The sequence below is a fragment of the Hippocampus bargibanti genome, linkage group LG15, assembly GCF_051943395.1.
Source record: "Hippocampus bargibanti isolate YZ-2025 linkage group LG15, ASM5194339v1, whole genome shotgun sequence".
Classification (NCBI taxonomy): domain Eukaryota; kingdom Metazoa; phylum Chordata; class Actinopteri; order Syngnathiformes; family Syngnathidae; genus Hippocampus; species Hippocampus bargibanti.
This window is the reverse complement of record NC_142748.1, coordinates 911,877-935,959: the sequence shown is the minus strand read 5'-3', so window position 1 is coordinate 935,959 and position 24,083 is coordinate 911,877. Positions and strand designations below refer to the sequence as shown.

Sequence of the window (24,083 nt, the reverse complement as noted above, 5' to 3'; positions counted from 1 at the left end):
AATGTTGCCTCAAAATGGCACGGAATAAATTATGTAATCAATTGCAAACATGTATGCTTTCCTCTTCAGAACTATTTGAATCATATTCACAACTGGACGTGTAACAAGAAAGCATATTCTCCGAATCTGAAGCCATTGTTTTGATTCTCGAGCAATGCAAGACGTCGTGGCGTGACGTCACAAACTGGGGGCGGGACTTTCTGAAAATGCCCAATTCGCAGCTCAATTTTTTTGCAGATTTTGGACACTTTGTCATTTTTATTGGTGTTTTGCATTTGAATAAAAATATCACACTGCGTGTTTTGGGTATTTTAGATGCTATAAAAAGTTTTTCTGATGTCAGTTAGGAAACAAAAAAAGTGACGTCGGTTGTCCTTTCATAATCACACGTGAATGGAAAAAACTGGACTCTTGTACTGCAAATAGCACAGCTACCTTATGTTGATGCAATACAGCTACATGTACCAATATGCTTTTTTATTTCATTTTTTGTACTTGCACTATGTAGTTTTTTTTATTAAATATTTATTTGCAAAGTTACAGTATACACCTCGGTCTTCTGACATTTTTTATTATGCTTAGAATATCTGCTTTTTTATATTTCAGCCCCCATCCCCTTCAAATTGCTGATGTGGACTGCAAATTGCCCCATTGTGTGGCGATTCGAGGCTTTCTGATTTTGATCAAGATGCAATAAAACTACTACAATAAAACTGCACATCCTGTATGCTAAATATTAACATAATTAGAACTGAATATTTAATTTCATTGTGAACAATTGTTTGATTTTTGTTCAAATTGTCGTCTTTTCTACGCACGATGCAGAAGCGGTTGTTAAACTATGCTTATCTGTGACTATAAAGTGTCATTGAGAGCTTAGAAAGTCGCTTGAAATAAAATGTATTATTATTATTATTATTATTATTATTATTATTATTATTATTATTATTATTATTATTATTATTATTATTATTATTATTATTATTATTATTAAACTGCAAATGTCGCTTCCTTGTTAGAAAATGTCACATGATTTTGAATAAGCCTAACCAGCCAATGAAAATTGATCTTCCGGTAAACAGCCTCCAGTGGACAGTGGGAAAAGGTTTGTTCTTTAGTCGTGACGTCGTCGCCGAGCCAGTGTTGTTCTCCTGCCCGAAACCGAGAAGCAGCGAGCGGGCGACTTGGTGGTTTAAGATCGTCAACTAACTACAGGAAACGTCGTGAACGCTGGTCGATTTCTGAACCATGACCACAACAAAATCGTAAACAAGAGCTACAATTTCGACAAATCGAGCGGCTGAGGCGGAGCTACTTCGTAGATCCCTTCGAAGTTTTGGGCAAACCAAGTTAACTGTGTCTAGGCTACCATCGGTAGTTCTCTAATTTAAACATAGCCCAGCACTTTCAGAAACAACGAAGATGGTGTCCTGGATCATTTCAAGAAGCGTCGTGTAAGTATAAAATAAAAGCAAGTGATTAAAGTGAATTAAATGGCTACTTTTTTTACGAAGTTTCGTGTACAATGGATGTTGATGGGTGTTAGCATTATGAGCATGATGGGCTAACTTAGTAAACTTGCTGATTTTGTTGTTTTTGACGTTTATATGTTACATCTGACGCAGTTTTATACGTTTGAACAATGTTATTAAGCAGTGACATGGATATTTTCGGAACCCCCCACACGGTTTCATGTGGCGATCTGCCACTCTGTCGAAAGTCGTTTTGTTTATCTCTGTAACCGTCCATGTTGTCAGTGAGTCAGTGTTGTGACATGTTGAGCTATTAAGGAGTGCCAGCTCCAGTTCTAAAGTTGACGATGGAGGCCAACCTTGATTAATTGTACAATGGACTGATACCACTTTGTGATTTCCAATACCAAGGTTGGAGGATTGTGGGAAATATATAATCATTTATTTGATTTAAAGGACCACCGACGCCCCCCGACAAATTGTGTCCATAATTTGTAAAATCACTTCAAATGACTTCTACTGAGCGTATTTTACAAAGATTCCATCGCATATAGTGATATTTTACGTTTTAAGACTTGCGCTGAATATTCCGGAAGTCTTGTTTTTGAGTTGGTGACGAGGCCTCATGTTACGTCACTGAAGGAACGCCCCTGAGCGAAAAAAGGACACATTGTAGCAGTCCTTCCATCACGTCAATGCATTTTGCTGAACTTGTTTGGTCTGAAAACTTTGTGTTGCACCAAAAAGAGGCAGAAGAAGGCGACAAAGCTCAGTGTAAGGAATTAATCAGTCTGTGGAAACGGGCTGATTAATTCCTTACACGCAGCTTTGTCGCCATTTTCTACCTCTTTTTTAGTGCTACATTTCCCCCACCTTATTGCCTCAAAATGGCACGGAATAAATTCTGTAATCGATTGCTAACATGTATGCTTCAAATAGTTCTGAAGAGGAAAGCATACATGTTTGCAATAGATTAAAGAATTATACGTGCCATTTTGAGGCAACATTGGGGGAAAACCTCTCACCCCAAAAACTATTTGAATAATATTCGTAACTGGATGTGTAACAAGAAAGGATATTGTCCGAATCTGAAGTCATTGTTTTGATTCACAAGCAATGCAAGACGTCTTGGCGTGACGTCACGAACTGGGGGCGGGACTTTCTGAAAATGCTCAATTCGCAGCTCAATTTTTTTGCAGATTTTGGACACTTTAAGTCATTTTTATTGGTGTTTTGCATTTGACTAAAAATATCATACTGCGTGTTTTGGGTATTTTAGATGCTATAAAACGTTTTTCTGGTGTCAGTTAAAAAACAAAAAAAGTGACGTCGGTTGTCCTTTAAGGGGCTCTAAAGTGCCTTAAGAAAAGATTTTATTTTAAGAAGTTGGAATATTTTTTTCTCTGTATGTCTTGTTCTCTATGCCGGGGATAACTGTTTAATTTTCTCCCCTCTGTTCTGGTGTGTGTGTGTGTGTGTGTATTTTATTAGTCTCTCGGTTCTTTGTCTTCGGTCTATCCTCCCCCAGCTTCCATCTGGTTATTGGTGTGCAATGTCAGGAAGCCGGCGAAATTGATCCCGAGACCACAGTCAAGGCCCTTCCAAAGGCAACATGTCTATTTTGTCAGCTGCACGCAAAGAGTACTGGAATGAAAGTGAGGAACAGGAAGGAATACGCACCAGCAGAGATGGTGGTTTAGATTTGAAGATGGGATGTGATTTTTGTCAACTTTCTGGCTCGCTGAATCCATTTCAAGCACTCTCCATATTTCTTTGAAGCTCATTTTACATTTGGGGTGGAAAACGTGGAGTAATGTGGGGGTAAGAGGGGGCAATCTCAGTCTGGCATTGATCGTGGCCTCTATTATCATAGCTGATTGTATTTTTTTTTACCCCCAACTCCTTGTACGTCTTATTTTGAAATTATCATTGCAAACACCACTAGCCTGATTTTTTTTTTTACTTTACTATGAAATAAAAGGGTAATTCCTCTTACAAAATTTTGGTAAATTCAACACTTGGATTATTTTATGTGAATAATCTATTATTAACACCATGGTCATTCAATAAATGAAGTGATTTTTTTGTTACAAGGACTTTTAATAGGACTTTTAATATTTTTATTTATCAATGTAGTTTCCAGGTACAGTTATACCTTGGCTTACGAACTAATTGGTTCCCAGACAAGGGGTGTAAGGTGAAAAGTGTGTGTCCCAAAAATTAATTTCCCATAGAAAACCTTTAAAATGACAATAATCAGTACCCAGGTCCCCATAAAACATAATTTTTGATGAAATACGCCTTAAAACTACACAAAATACACCTCATTTTATGTATAATAAATGTGCTATGGCATTATAATTAGAGAAATTAACTGTACTGTATAATAAAGTCGTTTTATTTACCTTTGTGATTGTCGTTGATGGCTTGATGGAATGGAGTGGCCGGTTTCATCTTTAAAAATTGATGAGGAACGTAGCCTTCTTCTTTCACCATTTTGAGGAATGTACATTCTTGACCAATCACGTGGCTTTAACCGAAGACTTCGGGCGGGGAATAGAGGACAAAAACAGTCGGCTGCCATTTTGTTGTTAGGAGAACGGCCTCGTTCGCGAACGACACATCACTCATTGTGGCGCTCCGTGTGTATCCTGAAAAAAGTTCATATCCCGAGGTAAAATGTTCATAAATTTAACGTTCGTAAACCGAAAAGTTCGTAAGCCAAGGGGTTTGTAAACCGAGGTATCACTGTACTGTCACACTTCCTCATCTGTGCACATTACATCAGCGTCAAAATCTTTAGCCTGTTATCTCATAACACTTGCAGCACATTTATCTGAAAATTAATACTTTGTGTTATGAAAAGTGATCCTTAGTTTTAGGCTGACATTGCATGAAAATCATGAAAATATGAGGATTCAAGTGACCCAAGAATCCATGAACTGTCATTGAACGTCCTCTTGCAGTTTCGTCTCAATGCGCCTGTTAAGTTTGTATTCAGTTCGGCCATTTGGTGGTCATGGTTCAAGAATTCCTCCCTCTCTGCCATGACATTTGGTGATGTCACTGTTGAGAGTCTGGTATGTTGCATAGCTGGTTTTCCAACGACATGTTTACACAAACACACCCACGTTTCTTTGTTGCAGTGACAGTTTGTTGACTCTGGTACAACCTTTTAAGTAGCATTCTTGGCAAAGGGCAATCTGACAGACTGCACCTTTGTTGAAACATCCTGTGTGTGATACATAAAGCCGAGTATCCATTCACGAAGTGTGGCATAACTTTTTCAGCGCTCTTCCAGCCTTAGTAAATCTGTCCATTCAAACATCAAAATGTGAACCTTACAATTTGATCCATATCATAGTGATGTGGGGAGGTATTCGATTTAAGATAGCTAGCTAGATAGCTCGATCGCTAAATATCTAGATAGCTAACTAGGTAGGTAGGTAGGTAGGTAGATATATGCTGTCGATAGGTAGATATATACGGAAGATATATGCTGTCAATAGGTAGATGCTGTTGATAGGTAGATGCTGTCGATTGGTAGATGCTGTGGATCGGTAGATAGATAGATAGATAGATAGATAGATAGATAGAAACCCAGTCTTAAATACGCATGTCTGCTGGGAATTTGTGTCAACTACAGTAAAGTCTGGTTATATCGATATTCTCGGGAGTCGGAAAAAATATCGATATAACCGGACTATCGATATATCCGATCCTGCGGCATGTAAATTTTCTCCTTGCGTTCATAGAAATAGTATCGTAATAAGCAGTACTATCGATGTAACCGATATCGATATAACGAGACTTTACTGTAGTATCAAATAGTAGTCTTGGTGCAACACACAACGATTCACCGTCGCGTTATTTATGTAGTTTTCCTTCTAGTTTTGCGATCAACACTGTGTTTTCAGATGAAAAAAGTACCCAAAAGGCATTATTTGTCGCTTTCTCGGTCAGGGGCGTTCCAGACGTGACGTCACGTCAGACATCGTCATCAACTCAAAAACAAGACTTCCTGAATATTCAGCGCAAGTCTTAAAACGTAAAATATAGCGATATGCGGTGGAATCTTTGTCAAATATGCTCAGTAGAAGTCATTTGAAGTGATTTTACAAATTATGGACACAACCTGTCCGGAGGGGTCGGTTGTCCGTTAAGGAAGCTAATGGAATTTCACAAGTTTGATTTGCTTTTGCGGGCTGAATAAAATGAAGTGGCGGGCCAGATTTGGCCCCCGGGCCTTAATTTTAACACCAGCAAGTTACGGTATCACTTGTCTTGTCTTGTCTAGTGCATTAATTTGTGAAGGTGTAACATGGTAAATAATAAACCTTCTGTTTTTTTTTCTTTTCTTTGTAGGCTGGTGTTTGGGACGCTATACCCTGCATACTACTCCTACAAAGCCGTCAAGACAAAAAATGTCAAGGAATACGTAAGACCATTTATAGACACATATGCATTGAAAAGGCTCCAATAAAAACTCCAATCATAACTGTCTTGAAATTGAAGTTACAAAGATGCTACTGGGGATTCCGACTAAAGTCATGGCACCTAATTTCGAGCAGTCTTAAACTATGCGCGTATGATTGTGGGTGTGCGTCTTATCATTTTGACTCTTTACATGCCTCCATATAACACAATAAAGGTGTTTAAAAACAATCCAAAACAATGACGGAATGTAAATAATGAAGCAGATTGCGGGGGTGCACATCCCCATTTTGGTTTATTTGCTGAAAGTTGTTTATTGTTTCGTGTTGTCTGTATTTTCTCCATGTACAGGACTTTGTATATTTTAAAGTGCTCTATAAATTCAATAGAGTTGAGTCAAATATGCACCAGATGTTTCTTGACCTACCTCTATTTCCGTACTTATTTCGGTACTGCATATGAACGGTTCAATGTTGTGCGTCTCGCATTGCGTCAGCCTCATGGCCGATGTGCATCACGTTTGCTGACGAAGCTTCTCGGATGATAAGCGAAACGTCCGACACCTTCAAAGAAGTACAGATGACGGCTGAAGTAAACTTTTCATCGCTCTGCTGGAAAGTGATCAATATGTCTCTCCGTGGCAAAAGACAAAGTGTAGATGTAGGTGCAAGCTACGCCTCTTCGTTCATCCAATCGGAAATGATTGACACGGTAAAAGAAGACCGAAAAATCATTCTGTTTACATCGGAAAATATTTTTCCATTGTATTTGTGATTTAATGAAATGCAATGTTTTAATTAAGCGGACAAACAGTTGACGTCAGTGCAATCAGGTCAAAATATGCGCTACATTTTCACGAAAGATTGCTGTGATGTCGACGAAGTAATTAAAGGACCAAACAGTCAGAATGGCTGTTTTAAGGTTAATTAATACATCATACCTGTCAACCTTGGCTAATAGCTGGCCTTATAAATAATTACAATTGCCTTATAAAAGTTGCAGTACGGCGTACATTATTTGAAATAATTAAAAAAAGCAAGCGGAAATGCAGACAGCTTACCGCACATGTGCATGTTATGCTTTTATCAATCCCACTGTAGGCAGCGATCAAAAAAAAAATCAAATAATAATAAGATTGAGAATTACTTTTGCTAGTTTACCGTGACAATAGTAGCGATCGGTGGCAGCATTGTCATTGGCTACCAGCAGTTGAGACGAACTGGATTTGAGCCAAAATGGTCTTCGTAAGTCCGTTTCACAATTCTTTCAAAAAATTCCCGTATAAAAGTTGTAGTATGCCGTACATTATTTGAAATGATTACAAAAAACGCAGAAATAGGGGTAAAACGTAGAAGTTGACGGGTATGATACATGGTGTGTGTAAGGCGAAAAGTTTGTCTTCCAAACATTTATTTCCCATAAGAAACCATTAACATGAGAATAATCGGTTCCCAGGTCCCCATAAAACATAATTTTTGATGAAATACGCCTTAAAACTACATGAAATATACCTTATTTTATGTATAATAAATGTGCTGTTGTATTGTAATTAAAGAAATAAATTGTACTATATAATAAAGTCGTTATATTTACCTTTGTGATGGTAGTTGTCAATGGATGACGAACTTCCAGGTTGCCTCTTGAGAAAAAAAAAAAAAAAATATATATATATATATATATATATATATATATATATATATATATATATATATATATATATATAATTCTACATCCCTACAGAAATTCATGTTAAATTAATATGAAAATTCTTTGATCTAAGAGGTATCACCATAATGTGTATTAATTTGACAAGGAAACGCTTCTTTGTGGGTTACAGCTCGAGTCTTGGAAAAGCTGATGTCAGGCATTTCCTTTTCATTGCCCTTTTAATGCAAGGCAGTGATTCACACGCCGGGCCTGTTAATGTCTTATTTTGCATCAGGAATGCAAAATGGCTGCTGTATATTTCACTGAGGTAATGTTCTTCAACTCTCCTGAGATGAAAGACGAAAAACCTAAAAATGAGCCTGGCAAATTATACAAAGGGGAGTGGGAGTTAGGGGGCTGGAAGTCAGAAGCAGCGATGCATTGAAACCAATTAGACAGTCTCACTATCTTATTCAGTTCCACCCTCCCCCACCATTACCTTTTTCATTCCCGTGAGCCTCTCGGGGTGATTGTTTTTAAAGAGTTCACTGCGAGGTCACAAATTAACTTGCGAACAATGGTGAAGGAAGGAGGGGAAATTTTGCATGTGCGCCCGGTGTTTTCATTGACTCTGTATTTTTATTGTGTATTCTGAACTGTTGTTCTTGTGAGACAACTCCCTCTTTCTCTCTCTCTGTGTCTCTCTTTCTCTTTCATTCTCACACTCATTGTCTTTTCTCATTCTCTCTCTAAAGTAATAAGCCCACTTAAACCTACTAATAATAATCAATTCAACTCATTTTATTTATAGAGCACTTGTCAAAACAGCCACAGCTCTATGCAAAGTGGATTAGATAAAATACAACTCAGAAGAAAAAAAAGGGGAGCGGGTGTAGCCTGATATTGTGGTGGGAAATGATGTCACTTGGATTTGTCTCATAATCCATATTGGCGTCTCAATAGACTCGCAGACAGTTTCCGCAAATCCAAAAACAATGTGATTAAAATTCTGGACCTTGTGATGATAAAATGTCCCATTCACTTGAATGGGGGCGGAGGCTTCGTTCAGCAAGTCCGACTGCTTCATAAGCCACCAAAGAATGAAGACGAGCGATGCCATTTTCTTTTTAACTCATTCACTGACATCCCCAAACGTATTCGGGAATTGAAAATATGACATGGAGCGCCATTCCCGAATTTGCTCGGGTTTTGGTTTTTCTTGCGGGGTGCTGTTAAAGCGCTGGTAAGACCTCTGCAGTGTTTTTTCCCTTTCACGAAGGGACAGCATTTGCATTTTGTCCATGTTAGTGCTTTGTTACAGCTTCAGCTGTTGTTAAAGCGCTATATAAATCAATATGTATGTATTTTATTTTGTACAGCCAGCCCCATTTCAAGCTCAGATAACTCCAGACCCATATAACTTAAGCGTTAACTCTTTTTCGGATGAAGAAGAGGGTTTCTTAAGCTGCATTGAATGTTGATGTAGTTCCACAACTCAATATTCTGTGGGTTCTGCAATTTGAGTGACAATGACAAAAACCCTGCCACTGGAGTGGACACATTTTTGCACATCGTCTGGCAGTGAATGAGTTAGCTATATATATTGTTGCTCGATATTATAAAAAGAAAATTATGGCTTTCATGAAGTTACACTGCACTTTCAACACCGTGGCCGTGATCCGGTGCGACCGGTTGTCGAGCATGGTAGGCGCCATATGTGGGCCAAGGCAATGTAAACAAAAGCGGGCAAGGCTATTGTTGCGCAAGCTTTTCTTGGTCAAAATTGAAACAAAAAACGTACTTGGAAAAATTAAATTAAATTAGCATCAAGGGACACACAAAGCTATCTTTGACTACATTTTGTATTTGAAACATTGTCCCGTTTATTTTGCTCTGTGTTTTTGCAGGTCCGATGGATGATGTACTGGATTGTTTATGCCCTCTACACTGTGGTGGAGACCATCACTGACCTTACGCTGGCATGGTGAGTTCATCAAACAAACAAATAAGTACGTAAATAGACAAAAATAATTACAAACGCTTTAGCTAACGAACTTTTCGCGTTACGAACATTAAATTCACGAGAATATAATCTTGGCATACGAACTAGTTTATGACGGATGAACCAAACCACATAGCGGCACAGTGGCTGGGGGACTAGTTTTCGGCGGATGAACACCAAACCACATAGTCGAACAGCGCCACGGTGGCTGGCAGACTACTTTTCCACACCCCCTCTCTGAGTGCGGATGTGGTTTGTTATCGTGTGGAGTACGTTTGCTCTTATGGGACCAAAAAAGACCCCACCACAGCCGAGTGTTAAGCCTAAAAAGACATTAAAGAAAATTACGGTCGAGCAGAAGAAGGAGATGATCGAAAAATACGAACGAGGTGTGCGTTTGTGTGATTTAGCGTCCCAGTAACAGTATGCTAAGTCGACCATTGCTACGTGTGGCTAAGGGTGTTTCTGTGTTGTCTAAGCAACGGTCTCAGGCAATAAAAGACATTGAAAAACTGCTGTTGATTTGGATTAACGAAAAGCAACTAGCAGGGGACCGTGTGAGTGAGGGTATTATCGCCAAGAAAGCACGGCAACTTCACTCGGATGTCATCAAGAGGCAACTACATCAACAACCATCGCAAAGGTAAATAAAACAACTTTATTGTATAGTACATGTTATTTCTTTAATTACAATACAATAGCTCATTTAGGATACATAAAACAAGCTATATTTTGTGTAGTTTTAAGGCTTACATAGTGGAAAATTATGTTTTATGAGGACCAGGTAACAGATTATTCTCATTTTTAATGGTTTCTTATGGGAAATAAATGTTCGGCAGATGAACGTTTCGCGTTACACACGCTTCCTGCGAACCAATTAAGTTTGTAAGCTGAGGTATCACTACATAAATACAGATTTAGCAATTAAATGTGCAGTTCTACGGAATGTGCAGCTAGTCGCGTCTGCTGTTTGGTGTATTAGTCTGTTCTGTCCATTATTTGCAGGTTTCCTTTGTACTATGAACTGAAGGTAGCATTTGTAATATGGCTCCTATCCCCGTACACCAGAGGAGCGAGTCTCATTTACAGGAAATGTCTGCACCCCCTGCTGTCTTCCAGAGAGAGAGTGAGACACCTTCTTGAATCGAGATTTTCCAAAGAACAGTTTATTTATTTATTCATTTATTGATTGAGGTGTCCTGAATAAAATGTCCCGTTGCTTTTCTTGGACTAGGAAATAGATGAGTACATCGTGCAGGCAAAGGAAAGAAGTTACGAGACCATGGTGAACTTTGGCAAGCAGGGCCTCAGCATTGCAGCCACCGCTGCTGTCTCCGCAGCTGTCAAGGCAAGTCGCGCGATGTTATTTCGAAACTACCCGATTCTCCGTGAAGCGTACTGAAAAATATCCAATTACAGTAAAGTCTCGTTATATCGATAGTAGCGCTTATTACGATACTATTTCTATGAACGCAAGGACAAAATGACATGCGCGCAGGGTCGGATATATCGATAGTCCGGTTATATCGATATTTTTCGGACTCCCGAGAATATCAATATAACGAGACTTTACTGTAGTTATTTATTTTGATGCTAAGTCATGGGGAGCGATATATAATGCATAGGGGTCAGCGGCGTATAATCTGCTGGTATCAGGAAGCCCCCTCCCCATACATACATACATACATACGTATGTATGTATGTATGTATGTATGTATGTATGTATGTATGTATGTATCTATGTATGTATGTATGTATCTATGTATGTATGTATGGCTGGATGGATGGATGGATGGATTTACTTTTTATGTATATATTTATTTTTTTATGTATTTATTTTTCATGTATTTATTTTTATATGTATTTATTTTTCATGTATTTATTTTTTCTGTATTTATTGATCTGGTAATTTATGTATTTATTTTTATGTATTTGTTTGTCTTTCTTTGTTTATTGTTTGTCAACTCGCCAAGTCACTGAATTCTCAGCTTCTGAAACAGTATTGATTTTTCACCATTTTTTGGACAACGTGCTCTTCTGTCAGAAGATGGTGAACACCAAAATTCTGAACTAGTGTTAAGTAGGAAATTCACAAGAATGCCCGATCCCATTGCTTTTTATGACTCTTTTCAAAATCTCTGGATTTTTGTCGCAACCTGCTGATGACACTCTGTGACACCCCAAAATCAGCGACCACTTCCCTTTGAGAACTTCCTGTTTATAGCATTGCAATGGCGACGTACTGTTGATCAATTCGGTCCGGTGTTGTCAAAATCTGAACTATATGATACTTATTGATTCTGATGTCATGTCAATCACTAGAAAACAGCCTTTTTACCTTCGGACAAACAAACAGATTGAGGATTTGCATGGTCCAAGCAGACCAGGGAGAGTTTAGTATCGAAAGTAGACTTCATTATGGTTCGTCTTTTTACAGGATTCCCTCAAAAATCAGATTCAGAGTCATCTTTATTGGCCAAGTATGTAGCGCACACAAGGAATTTGTCTTTGGTAGAACACGCTGCACTAGTATCATCATAAAAAAAGACACGACAAATAAGTATAGTCTAATGGAATTCCTTACCTCTAAGGAACAAGTGTAAGAAAATATGCGAAGTATCAAGCAGACAGTGGCTCAAGTGAGTACTGAGCTCGGGCTACAATGATTATAACAGGATACTGTGGTGGACAAGGTGGTGGGCAGGGTGGGTAGGGTGTGGAGCATCACATATATGCAGCTCAATCAGAATGCCGCGGGTCCGATTTATGACCAGAACACGTTTATATGGTGTGTTTGTGCTTAATTGCTTGAGTATGACGATGGTGTTATTTTAACACAATCCTGAATACAGTTGCTAAGGTCAGCAGACTTGAGTCAATTCTTTAAGCCCAAACAAAGTTCCAAGCAAACATGTTGACAGCAATTAAAGGTTGAGCCACGTGCCGTGGAATGATACAGCAACAGAAGTGAAGTTTGTTGCAGGCTAATTTTTACTTTGCATGAATTGAATGAAACTCTCCTTGTTGTGACTTGAGCAAGTATGCTGTGCTGAAACAATGGCCAGGTGGAAATGTGACGTCAAAAGTTTCAACAAGGTCAAATTAAGTTCATTTTCAAGACTTTTCGCCTATTTCCGACAATGAATAGTTTTAAACGTATTTTTAGGTTGTCAATTAGTGCTTTTGGGCTGGACAATAATGAAGAAAATAATAATCATTGTCGAGATGGAGATTGAAATTGTGATTATTATATCTATTATTCGTTGATTTCAAAACTTACTGTTCAATTCCTAAAGCTCAACTACTCTAAACTATCAGCACAGGTTCAAGATCATTCATCCCCGCATGTTGGACACTATTCTTGAGCGTTATTGTTTTTGTCAATTACAAAATGACACTATGTGAAATTGCAGCCTCGCATAGAACGTTTGCTTTATTTATTTAGCTTCTGTTATTATCACACTGAGCAAACCTAGGATCATGTTTACCCAAATTATTGGAAAAATGTATTTTGGTACCAAAAATAAATGCTAATATGCTTTAATTTTGAAGAAAGAAAAAATCTTTGATAACTCCACTTTAAGTATAGCTTGAAATGAATCCCCCAAATAGCAAGAAGGTAACTAGGAATACACTATGAACAACCAAAAATATTAGCTGTGTTGTGTGTTTTGGTTACTTTGTGCAATGTGGTGAGATTGAGATATTACATTTTTCTCTGTTATTCAGAATAATTCATGCCTTTGAGTGATGTTATCTTATCTGTGTGTATGTGTTTCCACAACTTTAGTGTGTGAATATTTTTTTTTATTTGAAGTAAGAACACTCCAGAAGTCGATGCTAATTACCTGTTAGCATTTGAATGGGATCCTGCTTCAAAGTTAGCACGAGCAATGTTTTCAAAACATATTTTGGACTGAAATATACAATGTGTGCATTTTTTTTTTAATTTATTTTTACAGTAATCTCAGATGTCATTGAACAATTTAAAGAATGTTTAGGGGTGGTACAATCTTATTCTGTATCACTCTAGAGGCCAATGCTAATTACCTGTTAGCATTTGAATGGGATCCTGCTTCAACGTTAGCACTAGCAATTTTTTTCAAAACCAAACGTATTCTACTTAAATATACAACATGTGCATTTTTTACATTTGTTTTTACAGTAATCTCCAATGTCCTTGAGCAATTTAAAGAATGCTCAGGGTTGGCACAATGTGTATCACTCCAGAAGTATATGCTAATTAATTGTTCGCATTTGAATGGCATCCTGCTTCAACGTTAGCACGAGCGATGTTTTCAAAACACGTGTTTTGTCATTAAATATACACTCTGTGCATTTTAAAAAATGTATTTTTACAGTAATCTCTGATGTCCTTGAACAATTTAAAGAAAGCTCGGGGGTGGTGCAATCATATATCACTCAATAAGTCGATGCTAATTAATTGTTAGTATTTGAATCCTGCTTTGACATTAGCTCTGGCGATGTTTTCAAAACAAAGCATGTTTTGTACTTAAATATGCAAAATGTGTATTAAAAAATATTTTTACAGCAATCTCTAATGTCCTTGAGCAATTTAAAGAATGCTCAGGGGGCACAATCATATTTACGACAGGCTCGCTGCCTAAGCAACATGGCGCATTCAATGACAATCTCGGGAACTTCTCATCGCACAAGTCAAAATTAAAATGACAATTTATATTTTGATTTGTCATCCAGCACTACTAAACTCAATGTGGTCTCTCGTCGGATTGCGGTTGACCTTGCGCTGACTCTGTTGATCACGGTACTTTATTTTTCCAATCTTTTATTTGAATATGGTGTCATTTCATTTTTGCAGATGACAATTTCCGACATGTTTCTGTGTCTGTACTCTCTCTCTGCTTACGTTGCTTGCTGACTAGCTTTCAACACTGCTATGGCAAGTTCGTGCATGGGTCTGCCTAAATCTGCTGTGTATACAGTTTCTCCCAAAAGCGAGTACACCCCTCACATTTTTGTAAATAGTTTTTATTATTTCTCACAAAGCCCTGATCATTTTTTTCTTTTCAACCGAGTCCAAGTCATTTAATTTGATGAAATGCAACCAAGTAGAAGACCATTAATCTGCAGTGGAGTAAATCAAATAAAGAGATAAAGTTAACTTATAATTTATCCACCATCGAAATTTTAGAAAATTGAAAAATCTGATCATTTTTGGCTGATTCCCGATCAGCTGAAAATCACGTGATCGTCTCTGATATCCTGACCTTTTTCATTTCGCATTGTGGTCACTCACTATTGTTGTCATTGCTTGAAATTGTTAATGGCCGACTTATTTTGTGTGGCCAGTTAAACACGCCGTCTTAATATTATTATTTTTTTTTTTGCAAAGGGGATTTCTACAGTTTTGTGGCTACATAATTACAAACATATGCGGTGTACTCAGTTTGTTGAGCGACTGTCACTAACCCACTGGTGACTGATTTCTTCTCGTTTCTCTCTACTGACCTTCTTCTTTCCTTAGGGCTTTTGTGCTTCACCAGGCTCTTTTGGGAGGTAAAAAAATATTCTTGGTTGCATGGATCAAACTTTAGCGCCATTTCACACCAGCGTTGTTCTCGTCTTCTTATGTCAATATTAATTATTGACAGGTCACAATGATCTATATGCTAAGTCCATCGATCCATTTTTTTTTTCATCAAAACCTGCCCGTGAAAAAGTACTTATTTATACTTGAATTGTGTTGTAGGTAATATTTTGATGTGCACTGAAACCCTGGCAATAATCACGCAGTGAATTGTGAAACCCTTGCATTCAAATGTGTATGCGGAAGAGAATGAATGCTCTCAACAATTGCACAAAGCATGACGCAACTCAATTTCTGGTTCATATTTCAATTAATCCTTATTCTCAATTTTGCCACATTGTAGCAGTTGCAAATTGTTTTGGTTTATAATTCAGATACAGTGACACCTCAAGCTCACGAGCTTTAATTGGTTCCCAGAAAGTGTCGAAAGTCGAAAAGTTCGTCTGCCGAACATTTATTTCCCATAAGAAACAATTAAAAATGAGAATAATTCGTTCCCAGGTCCTCATAAAACGCAATTTTCTACTAAATAAGCCTTAAAGGGCAACCGACGTCACTTTTTTTGTTTTTTAACTGACATCAGAAAAACGTTTGATAGCATCTAAAATACCCAAAATACGCAGTATGATATTTTTATTGAAATGCAAAACACCAATAAACTTTAAGTCATTTTTATTGGTGTTTTGCATTTGACTTCTGATGTCAGTTGAGAAACAAAAAAGTGACGTCGGTTGTCCTTTTAAAACTACACAAAAATATACCTAATTTTATGTATAATAAATATGCTATTGTATTGTAATGAAAGAAATAAACTGTACTGTGTAATAAAGTCGTTTTGTTTACCTTTGTGATGGTCGATGTAGTTGCCTCTTGATGACATCCGAGTGAAGTTGCTGTGCTTTCTCGGCGATAAGACCCTCACTCACACTGTCCCCTGCTAGCTGCTTTTCATTAATCCAAATCAACAGAAGTTTTTCAACCTCTTCTATGGCATGAGACCGTTCCTTAGACAACACAGAAACACCCTTAGCCACACGTCGCAATGGTCGACTTAGCATCCTGGTACTGGGATGCTAAGTCACACAAACGCACACCTTGTTCGTGTTTTTCGATGATCTCCTTCTTCTGTTTTCTTTTGTGTCATCTTCGGCTTGACACTAGCCTGTGGTGGGGTCTTTTTCGGTCCCATAATAGCAAACGCACTCCACTCAATAACAAACCATGTCTGCACTCAAAGAAAGGGGGTGACAAAAACTTGTCTGCCAGCCACCGTGGCGCTGCGTGGTTGGGTTCATCCGCCGAAAACCAGTTAGTCAGCCAAGACTATATGCTAAAGCCTTTGTAAACTGAGGTATCACTGTAGACTGAAATAAATGCTTCATATTGACCTACCATACTTTCCTCATTAAAAGGCACACTGTAAAAGCATTCCAATGTCTTCAAAAATACAGTGCACCTTGAAATGCGATGTATTTTGAGGACGGTAATATTTCGACCCCCTAATGGCTCTTTGCCAGAGACATGCTGACAAGGCAGGGTTCGAACTTACGGTAATCGGTTTTGCAGTTGAAAATGAGCAGCGGCGAGAGAATTCAACGTTCACCAATCAATGTTAGAACTTGCTGCTTTATTCAATAAGTTTTACTGACATCTGACAGTTCTGTTGGCATTTCTTTGAACGTAGTTCTATCGATCGGATGCATTGTAGATTTTGTCTTATAATGTGGTGAAAATACTAATGCGGTGCGCCCGATTTATGAAAAAAAACTAATAAATTGAAGGTGAGCCTCATAATCCAGTGCGACTTTTAATGTAGACAATATTGTAATTTAAACACTTATGCCAGTTGCTTGATTCAAATTTGGTAATTTGTAATAATTTTCCCATGTTTGCTTAGAGATAATGAACACATTAATCACGTGCACCCAAAAATCAGGTATTTTTTTTCCCCGGCGTATAAATCCGCCAACAAACTGTTTGAGCCGCTTTTCTATTTTAAAGTTTTCAACTGATGTCATATTTGCTAAAATAATATGGAATAAATAATGAATAATCAAAATGTAATTTACCAATGAATTTGATCAATTACATTGGTTGCGTTCAGGTCACGGAAACGCAACTAACGTCATTATTTTGGACTGTTTTCTTGTGGTTGTCGTGAACCCTGAGAGGCCGACAAACTGATGTCGTTCCTTTTTCTTTTTCTTTTCTGTCACAGGGTCAGGGCGCCATCACAGAAAAGCTACGTAGCTTGAGCATGCATGACCTCACACAGATCAATCAGCAGGACGACCGTGGAGAAAACCAACTGTATCGCTATAGCTCCCACGGTGCCAATCCGTCCGTCCGACGTGCTCAGAGTGTCGATGTACCTGATGGAACAGGTATAAAAGAACACACAAACACAAAACCCCATTGTTGCAAAGTATTCACGATTGATAAGCAGAAGATATAACAGAACAACACTTTAAAATTAAGTAATTGATGTACCTACATTAATGTATGGTAAATATCCCTTGCTGATTATTTTGCTCCAGTTGTCGTTTGTCCATAGACTGTTCGACATGTTGCACAATGCAATGTTTGCGTTGCGTCGTCTACTACAAGCCACATGAACTCTTCTTTCCACCATGCTTTGTAGCATCCTAAATTTTGTTAGCTTCTTTTAAAGGACAACCGACACCATTTTTTGTTTCTTAACTGACATCAGAAAAACGTTTTGGTTTTTTTTCGCATCTAAAATACCCAAAACACGCAGGCTGATATTTTTAGTCAAATGCAAAACATCAATAAAAATGACTTCAAGTGTCCCAAAACTACTTCAAAATGACCTCAGGGATGCCGAGTTTCAGAAGGTCCCGCCCCCTTGTTTGTGACATCACGCCAGGATGTCTTTGCCTTGCTCTAGAATCAAAACAATGGCTTCAGATTGGGAGAAGATGCTTTCTTGTTACGCTTCCAGTTATGAATATGATTCAAATAGTTCTGAAGAGGAAAGCATAAATGTTTGCCATCGATTAAAGAAGTCCCCCAGTATCAATTTGCGGCATTTGGACTCCAATGTAGCATCCAGAAAATGCACAAAATGGCGCCCAAGCTCTGTTGGAAATGGACTGATTTGTCTGCTGGGAATTTGTGTCAACTAGTATCAAATAGTAGTCTTGGTGCAACACACAACGATTCAACATCACGTTATTTATGTGTTTTCCTTCTAATTTCGCCATCAACACAAAGTTTTCAGACCAAACAAAGTACCCAAAATGCATTGTGTGTCGCTTTCTCGGTCAGGGGCGTTCCTGACGTGATGTCACGTCAGGAATCGTCACCAACTCGAAAACGAGACTTCCTAAATATTCAGCGCGAGTCTTAAAAGGTAAAATATAGCTCTAAGCGGTGGAATCTTTGTAAAATACGCTCAGTAGAAGTCATTTGAAGTGATTTGACAAATTATAGACACAACTTGTCGCGAGGCGTCGGTTGTCCTTTAAATCTTTCTTCTGGGGCTGAGGTTTTGGCTTGTATTCTCTGTGCGTCGACTTTGGAAAATGAGATGCTAATGCACCCGCAAGCGTGAAGTTATTCGATGCAAGCTTCTGATTGGCTGCCGAGTATGCAAATTGCCAAACGAATCGAAATTCCGAAATTTCCAAACCGAACAAAGATTTCGAAATCGGAATAAAGCAAACGTTTGACTTGACAAAGTTGTCGGCCACCCGGGCGGAGACGTTCTGTAAGTTCTACGCCTGACGTAAAAGTTGCACGCCACGGGGATCCGGGCAGGCGTTATTTCAGACACTGGTACAACCTAGTTCGGAGGGAGGAATGGAAGTTTTGGGGAGCGGTCTTCATGTTTTGAAATCTTTTTTAATGTTAAATTTATTTAAAAAGAGAGCAATATTGCAACATTTTTAAAGGTGAAGACTATGTGTTGATAATTAACAAGACTTTTCATTTGCTTTGGCGGGCCGCATGAAATGATGTGTCGGACCACATTTGGCCCCCGGGCCTTATGTTTGATAGGGGATGTTAAGCCTTTCAAGCACTCTCACCGACCGGCAGGCATTGAGACAAAAAAGGGGTCCATGTTTGGCATTCAATAAGCACATTTTGCGTATTTTAAAAACGATGAACAAATTCCTTGGCGTCTTTTTGTCTTTTCAGAATACTTTTATGATCAGGACGGCACCGATGACGAGGACGAGCCAACTTTATCCGAAGACGAGGCCGTGTCTCAGAAAGGATTGAGACGATCGCAGAGCGTCAAGATGACGCGGTCCCGAGTCCGTAAAGATGTAAGTAACGCCATTTAGAACGACAGAAAGAAAACAAAAGCGAACATCTCATCGCTGTCACCTGCGCAATTATTGTCTGACTTCTCATGTCACTAGGCTCGATATGGATCGCTGAAAATTAAAGGCAAGAAGAGACCAACGCTGAGCTCTATTAATTATGGAGTGTGAAGAGACTTCATCTCATTCACACACACACACACACACACACACACACACACACACACACACACCGATACAGTCCTGCGTCGTTTAAGATCGTCAGTCTGAAATGTGACTGTTGGATGTTCTTCTATACAGTCAATATGTATTTGTATACAGTGGATATGAAAAGTTGTCACAACCTTGTTGAAATGACAGCTTATGGATATTAACCCTTTCCTGCACCCTGAAATCTGATCACGTGATCAGCTATCCCTGAAAGGGTAAAAAAAAAAAAATAAGATACATTCTGAATTTGTTCCATTATAAACGTGACCGTTGCACATTACCTGGGGGAAACCTTTTTTTTTAACAAGGGGTGTAAAAATAAGATAATATAAAGTAATGTGGGAGTAAAAAACAAACATAAAACACTTGTTTTTTTTCCCCTCAATTGAGTTGCACAAGGTAGAACTGATTGAGATGTGATTGATCGCGCCGCTATCACAAAAAAATGGCATTTCAACAGTCGTGTGTGTGTGTGTGTGTGTGTGTGTAGACTTTTGATATCCACTCTTTATACATGTGTGTTTTAGTTCCATCTATCTGATTTCATTTCATAATCTGTCTTTTTTTAATTCCTCACAAATGGGGATAGATGATCGCTTTACCGACTAACCTGGGCAAATTCATTCTCGCCAAGGTTACTCCCAATCTTAAAATAAATAATTTGTTGTTTTAGCAGATGACACCAACGCTAACACTTGACCACACTTTTTTTTTTGAAAGTAGCCTTATACTGTGGTCCAGCTGAGGCACACCTGTGCAATCTTTCACAGCTCATGAACAATGCGAGCGAAAATATTTTTAAATAATTGACCTTTTAATTGGGTGTATGTGTGAAATTGTTCTTTTATTTGTCTTTATGTTTGTATTAGAAGGGCTTTTGTATTATTCATAGTTGTTTTTGTATATGCAACTTATCCCAAAGCTTTTTTTTTTAAACTGCTGTTTTATTTCTTTCATCATCTCAATTTTTAACCTAGTGTGGTTGCAAGTAGAAGACAGCCCAAAAAAATGTTTTAGCCGTGATAAAACCAATGTATTCAGTTTTAAACTAACAGCCTGGTGACATTTAAAGGCTGGGCTGGTAGAATTTCATTTCCAAAATGGAGGCGGCGCACCAAAGGATGATGACAGTGCTTCCTTTTTATTGCGCTTAGTGAATAGATTGATCAGGATTATTATCTCAATGCAATAGATTGGTATCCAATTTGTATTTTCGAGCACAATGAACATATTCATCATTACTTTTAGTGTACCTCAGTTTACCAACGCTTTAGTTTACGAATTTTTTGCCTTAGGAACATTAAATTCGCGAGAATATAAACTTGGCATACGAACACGTTTCGAGAAACACACGGAGCGCCACAACAACTTTATTATAGGTTGAAAAACCTCTGTTGATTTGGAATAACGAAAAGCAGATAGTAGGGGACAGTGTGAGTGAGGGTATTATTGCCGAGAAAGCACGGCAACTTCACTCGGATATCATCAAGAGGCAACTACATCAACGACCATGACAAAAGTAAATAAAATCACTTTATTATATAGTACAGTTTATTTCTTCATTTACAATACAATAGCACATTTATTCTACATAAAATAAGGTATATTCGGTGTAATTTTAAGGCTTATTTAGTAGAAATTTCTCTTTTATGGGGACCTGGAAACGGATTATTCACATTTTTAATGGTTTCTTATGGGAAATAAATGTTTGGCAGACAAACTTTTCACCTTACACACACGTTCTGGGAACCAATCAAGTTCGTAAACTGAGGTATCACGGTATAGTGAGACCTCAACTTACGAACTTAATTGGTTCCCAGACAGAGTGTGTAAGGCGAAAAGTGTGTATCTCAAAAAAAGATTTCCCATGGGAAACCATTAAAATGGGAATAATCCGTTCCCGGGTTTCCATAAAATATACTTTGGAGGTCGAAGGTCAAAGGGAATTGCTGTTTGGAATGAGAGGCGCATTACATGAGGACTGTCATTAAAGAAATAAACTGTGCTGTAAAATAAAGTTTTATTGACCTTTTTGATGGTCGTCGATGGCTTATGGAAGGAGAGTCACCTTCCATAAGGACTCTTGCTAACTTAACCTCTGGTGCTGTTCGCTCGTATGCTTCCGCCGAAGATCACTCCGCCAGCCGTGGTTGGTGTGTATTATGAAAATAGTGCTTATTATAAGGTTTAATTTTCAGAAATTTGACGTTTGCAAGACAAAAAGTTTGTAAGTTGAGGTGTTTGTAAGTTGAGGTCTCACTGTATTTAGAAATACAGGCTAGGCTTGTGCACATGTAAGGGAGACTTTTGGCAAAACTGCCCATACAGACATGTTGCGATTTCCAGCACACTCATCGTCTGTTACAGCTTTTTTTTTAGCCTTTGTGGGGCTGTCAAACAGGCCAAATCGTGTCATGTCATGCAAATGCACACAACTGACTAATTACATACCAAAGCTTTGTGGACTTAAGAGTAACATGGCTCAGGTTTTGGGGGATACTGAATCGTAATGTAATAAAAGAATGTCGGTTTTCTGTGGGCAACACTATTTGTGTCACTGTGTTATTATGGGACTGAACTTTCTTTTCGTATCTATCTTGAACGGCCATAATGTCACCTGTGTGTGGTTGACGGTTAATTAACTCATTCCCTACAAAAGACATGCAAACATGCGTCCACTCCAGTACCAAGTTTTTTGTCATTGTCACTCAAATTGCAGGACCCACAGAATAATAATAATAATAATAATAATAATAATACATTTCATTTATAAGAGCCTTTCAAAACTCTCAGGGTCACTTTACAGTCACAGTATAGGTTTTTCTGTGAGCGAGCAGCGGCAGACACACGCGCCAGCGTTCACTCAACCCGGAATAACTCAAAAAGATAGAAAGCTAACTAGCTAATAGAATGCTACATAGCTAATGGATAGATAGCTAACTATATAGCTAATATGTTTCCTGGCTTAAATAATGAGTTTTAGGACTACATAAACATTCAATAGCTATCTATTAGCTAAATAGCTAGCTTTCTGTCTATTTGAGTTACTTCCAGGTTGAGTGAATGCTGGCGCGTGTGGCTGCCGCTTCTCTCCCACAGAGAAAAACTTATCCTGTGACTGTAACGTGACCTTGAGAGTTTTTAAAGGCGCTTCTAAAGGAAATGTATTATTATTATTATATTATAATAATAATACAGTATTAGTATTAATTTCCAAATACACTGCCAACTGAACCTTCCTATGAGCCTCATAATATAATAAAAATATCCTCTATGAAAAGGTTTACTTTACAGAAAAGAAATCAAGAGGACAATACGCCCATTTACGTTTACCCTGCGATTGATTGGCAACCGGTTCAGGATGTCCCCCGCCTTTCCCCAGAAGACAGTTGGAATCTTTATCGCCCCCTGCAGCCCGAGTTAATAATAAGCAGTCCGGAAAACGAATAGATGAATGAATGCGCTGATTGGTTGACACAAGAGACCCGGATGACCGGAACAGGTGGCAATTAATCCGATCAGAGTAAGACAAACACACCTGAGGTAAGAAAACTATATTAAACAAAAGAAAACGTCATCGTAATTTTTTTAATGGCAGTTTACGTTGATATTTTAACCCGCGAGAACTAATAAACAAGCAATAATAGATGTAGTTACACAGGCATATGTACTTTTTTTACCGTTCGTAAAACACACAGAAGATACGTCGCCTCATTCCCCCCAAAAAGAAACAATAATAATCATATTTTCAAATATTTACACGCAACATATCTGAAAACTAAACGTTCTCCATGTTTGTAAGACGGAACACTTCTTGAATTGTTACACAGCATTTGTTTTGTGGCTTAAACAAGTTCGACTTAGTTGGTCAAGTTAGGCGTGGAAATAGTCGGTTGTATACAATGAAATTATTTATTATTTTATTATTTAATAACAATTAAATGGAGGAGTGTTGTGGGTTTGTTTACGTGTGCAAACATAGGAACCTTGACCATTTTATATTTTAGTTACTTCCGGGTTGAGTAAACGCTGCCGTGTCAGGCTACCGCTACTCACCCGCACGCAGAAGAACATTTTACTGTAAAGTCCTTGAGAGTTTTAAAAGGCGATTTTAAAAGAAATATAATAATAATAATAATGTTTCTTCGTGAGGTATTTCTACAGACGGCCACAAGATGGCGATCGTTACTTACTACTGTACTGTACTGCCATTTATTTATTCATTCCTTTTCTATCCATTTCCAGCCGTCTTCGCCGCATAGCTTTATAAATTCATATGTGAGAACTCAATTTCTATTAAATCCAATTTGATTATACCATTACGTTATTTTATTTTACACCAATTAGATTGCCAAATGTAGCATACTTAAGATGGACTATTGGCTTCCCCTTAGCCCCCCTCGATTTTATATCGTCGATATTTACACTCTTAATTAACTTAACATTGAATGTTTTCAAAT

At 38.1% G+C, this 24,083-nt stretch overlaps 1 protein-coding gene across 1 annotated transcript; it reads left to right on the top strand.

Moving 5' to 3' along the window:
• The first annotated feature begins 1,111 nt into the window (after positions 1–1,111).
• Positions 1,112–22,171, top strand: reep3b (receptor accessory protein 3b). Its single transcript, XM_089015663.1, has 8 exons — positions 1,112–1,454; positions 5,838–5,910; positions 9,461–9,537; positions 10,561–10,681; positions 10,790–10,903; positions 17,343–17,508; positions 19,286–19,416; positions 19,513–22,171. Exons 1-8 carry the CDS (start codon positions 1,423–1,425, stop codon positions 19,582–19,584), a joined length of 786 nt encoding a protein of 261 aa, XP_088871789.1. The 5' UTR covers positions 1,112–1,422; the 3' UTR covers positions 19,585–22,171.
• The last annotated feature ends 1,912 nt before the right edge of the window (positions 22,172–24,083 follow it).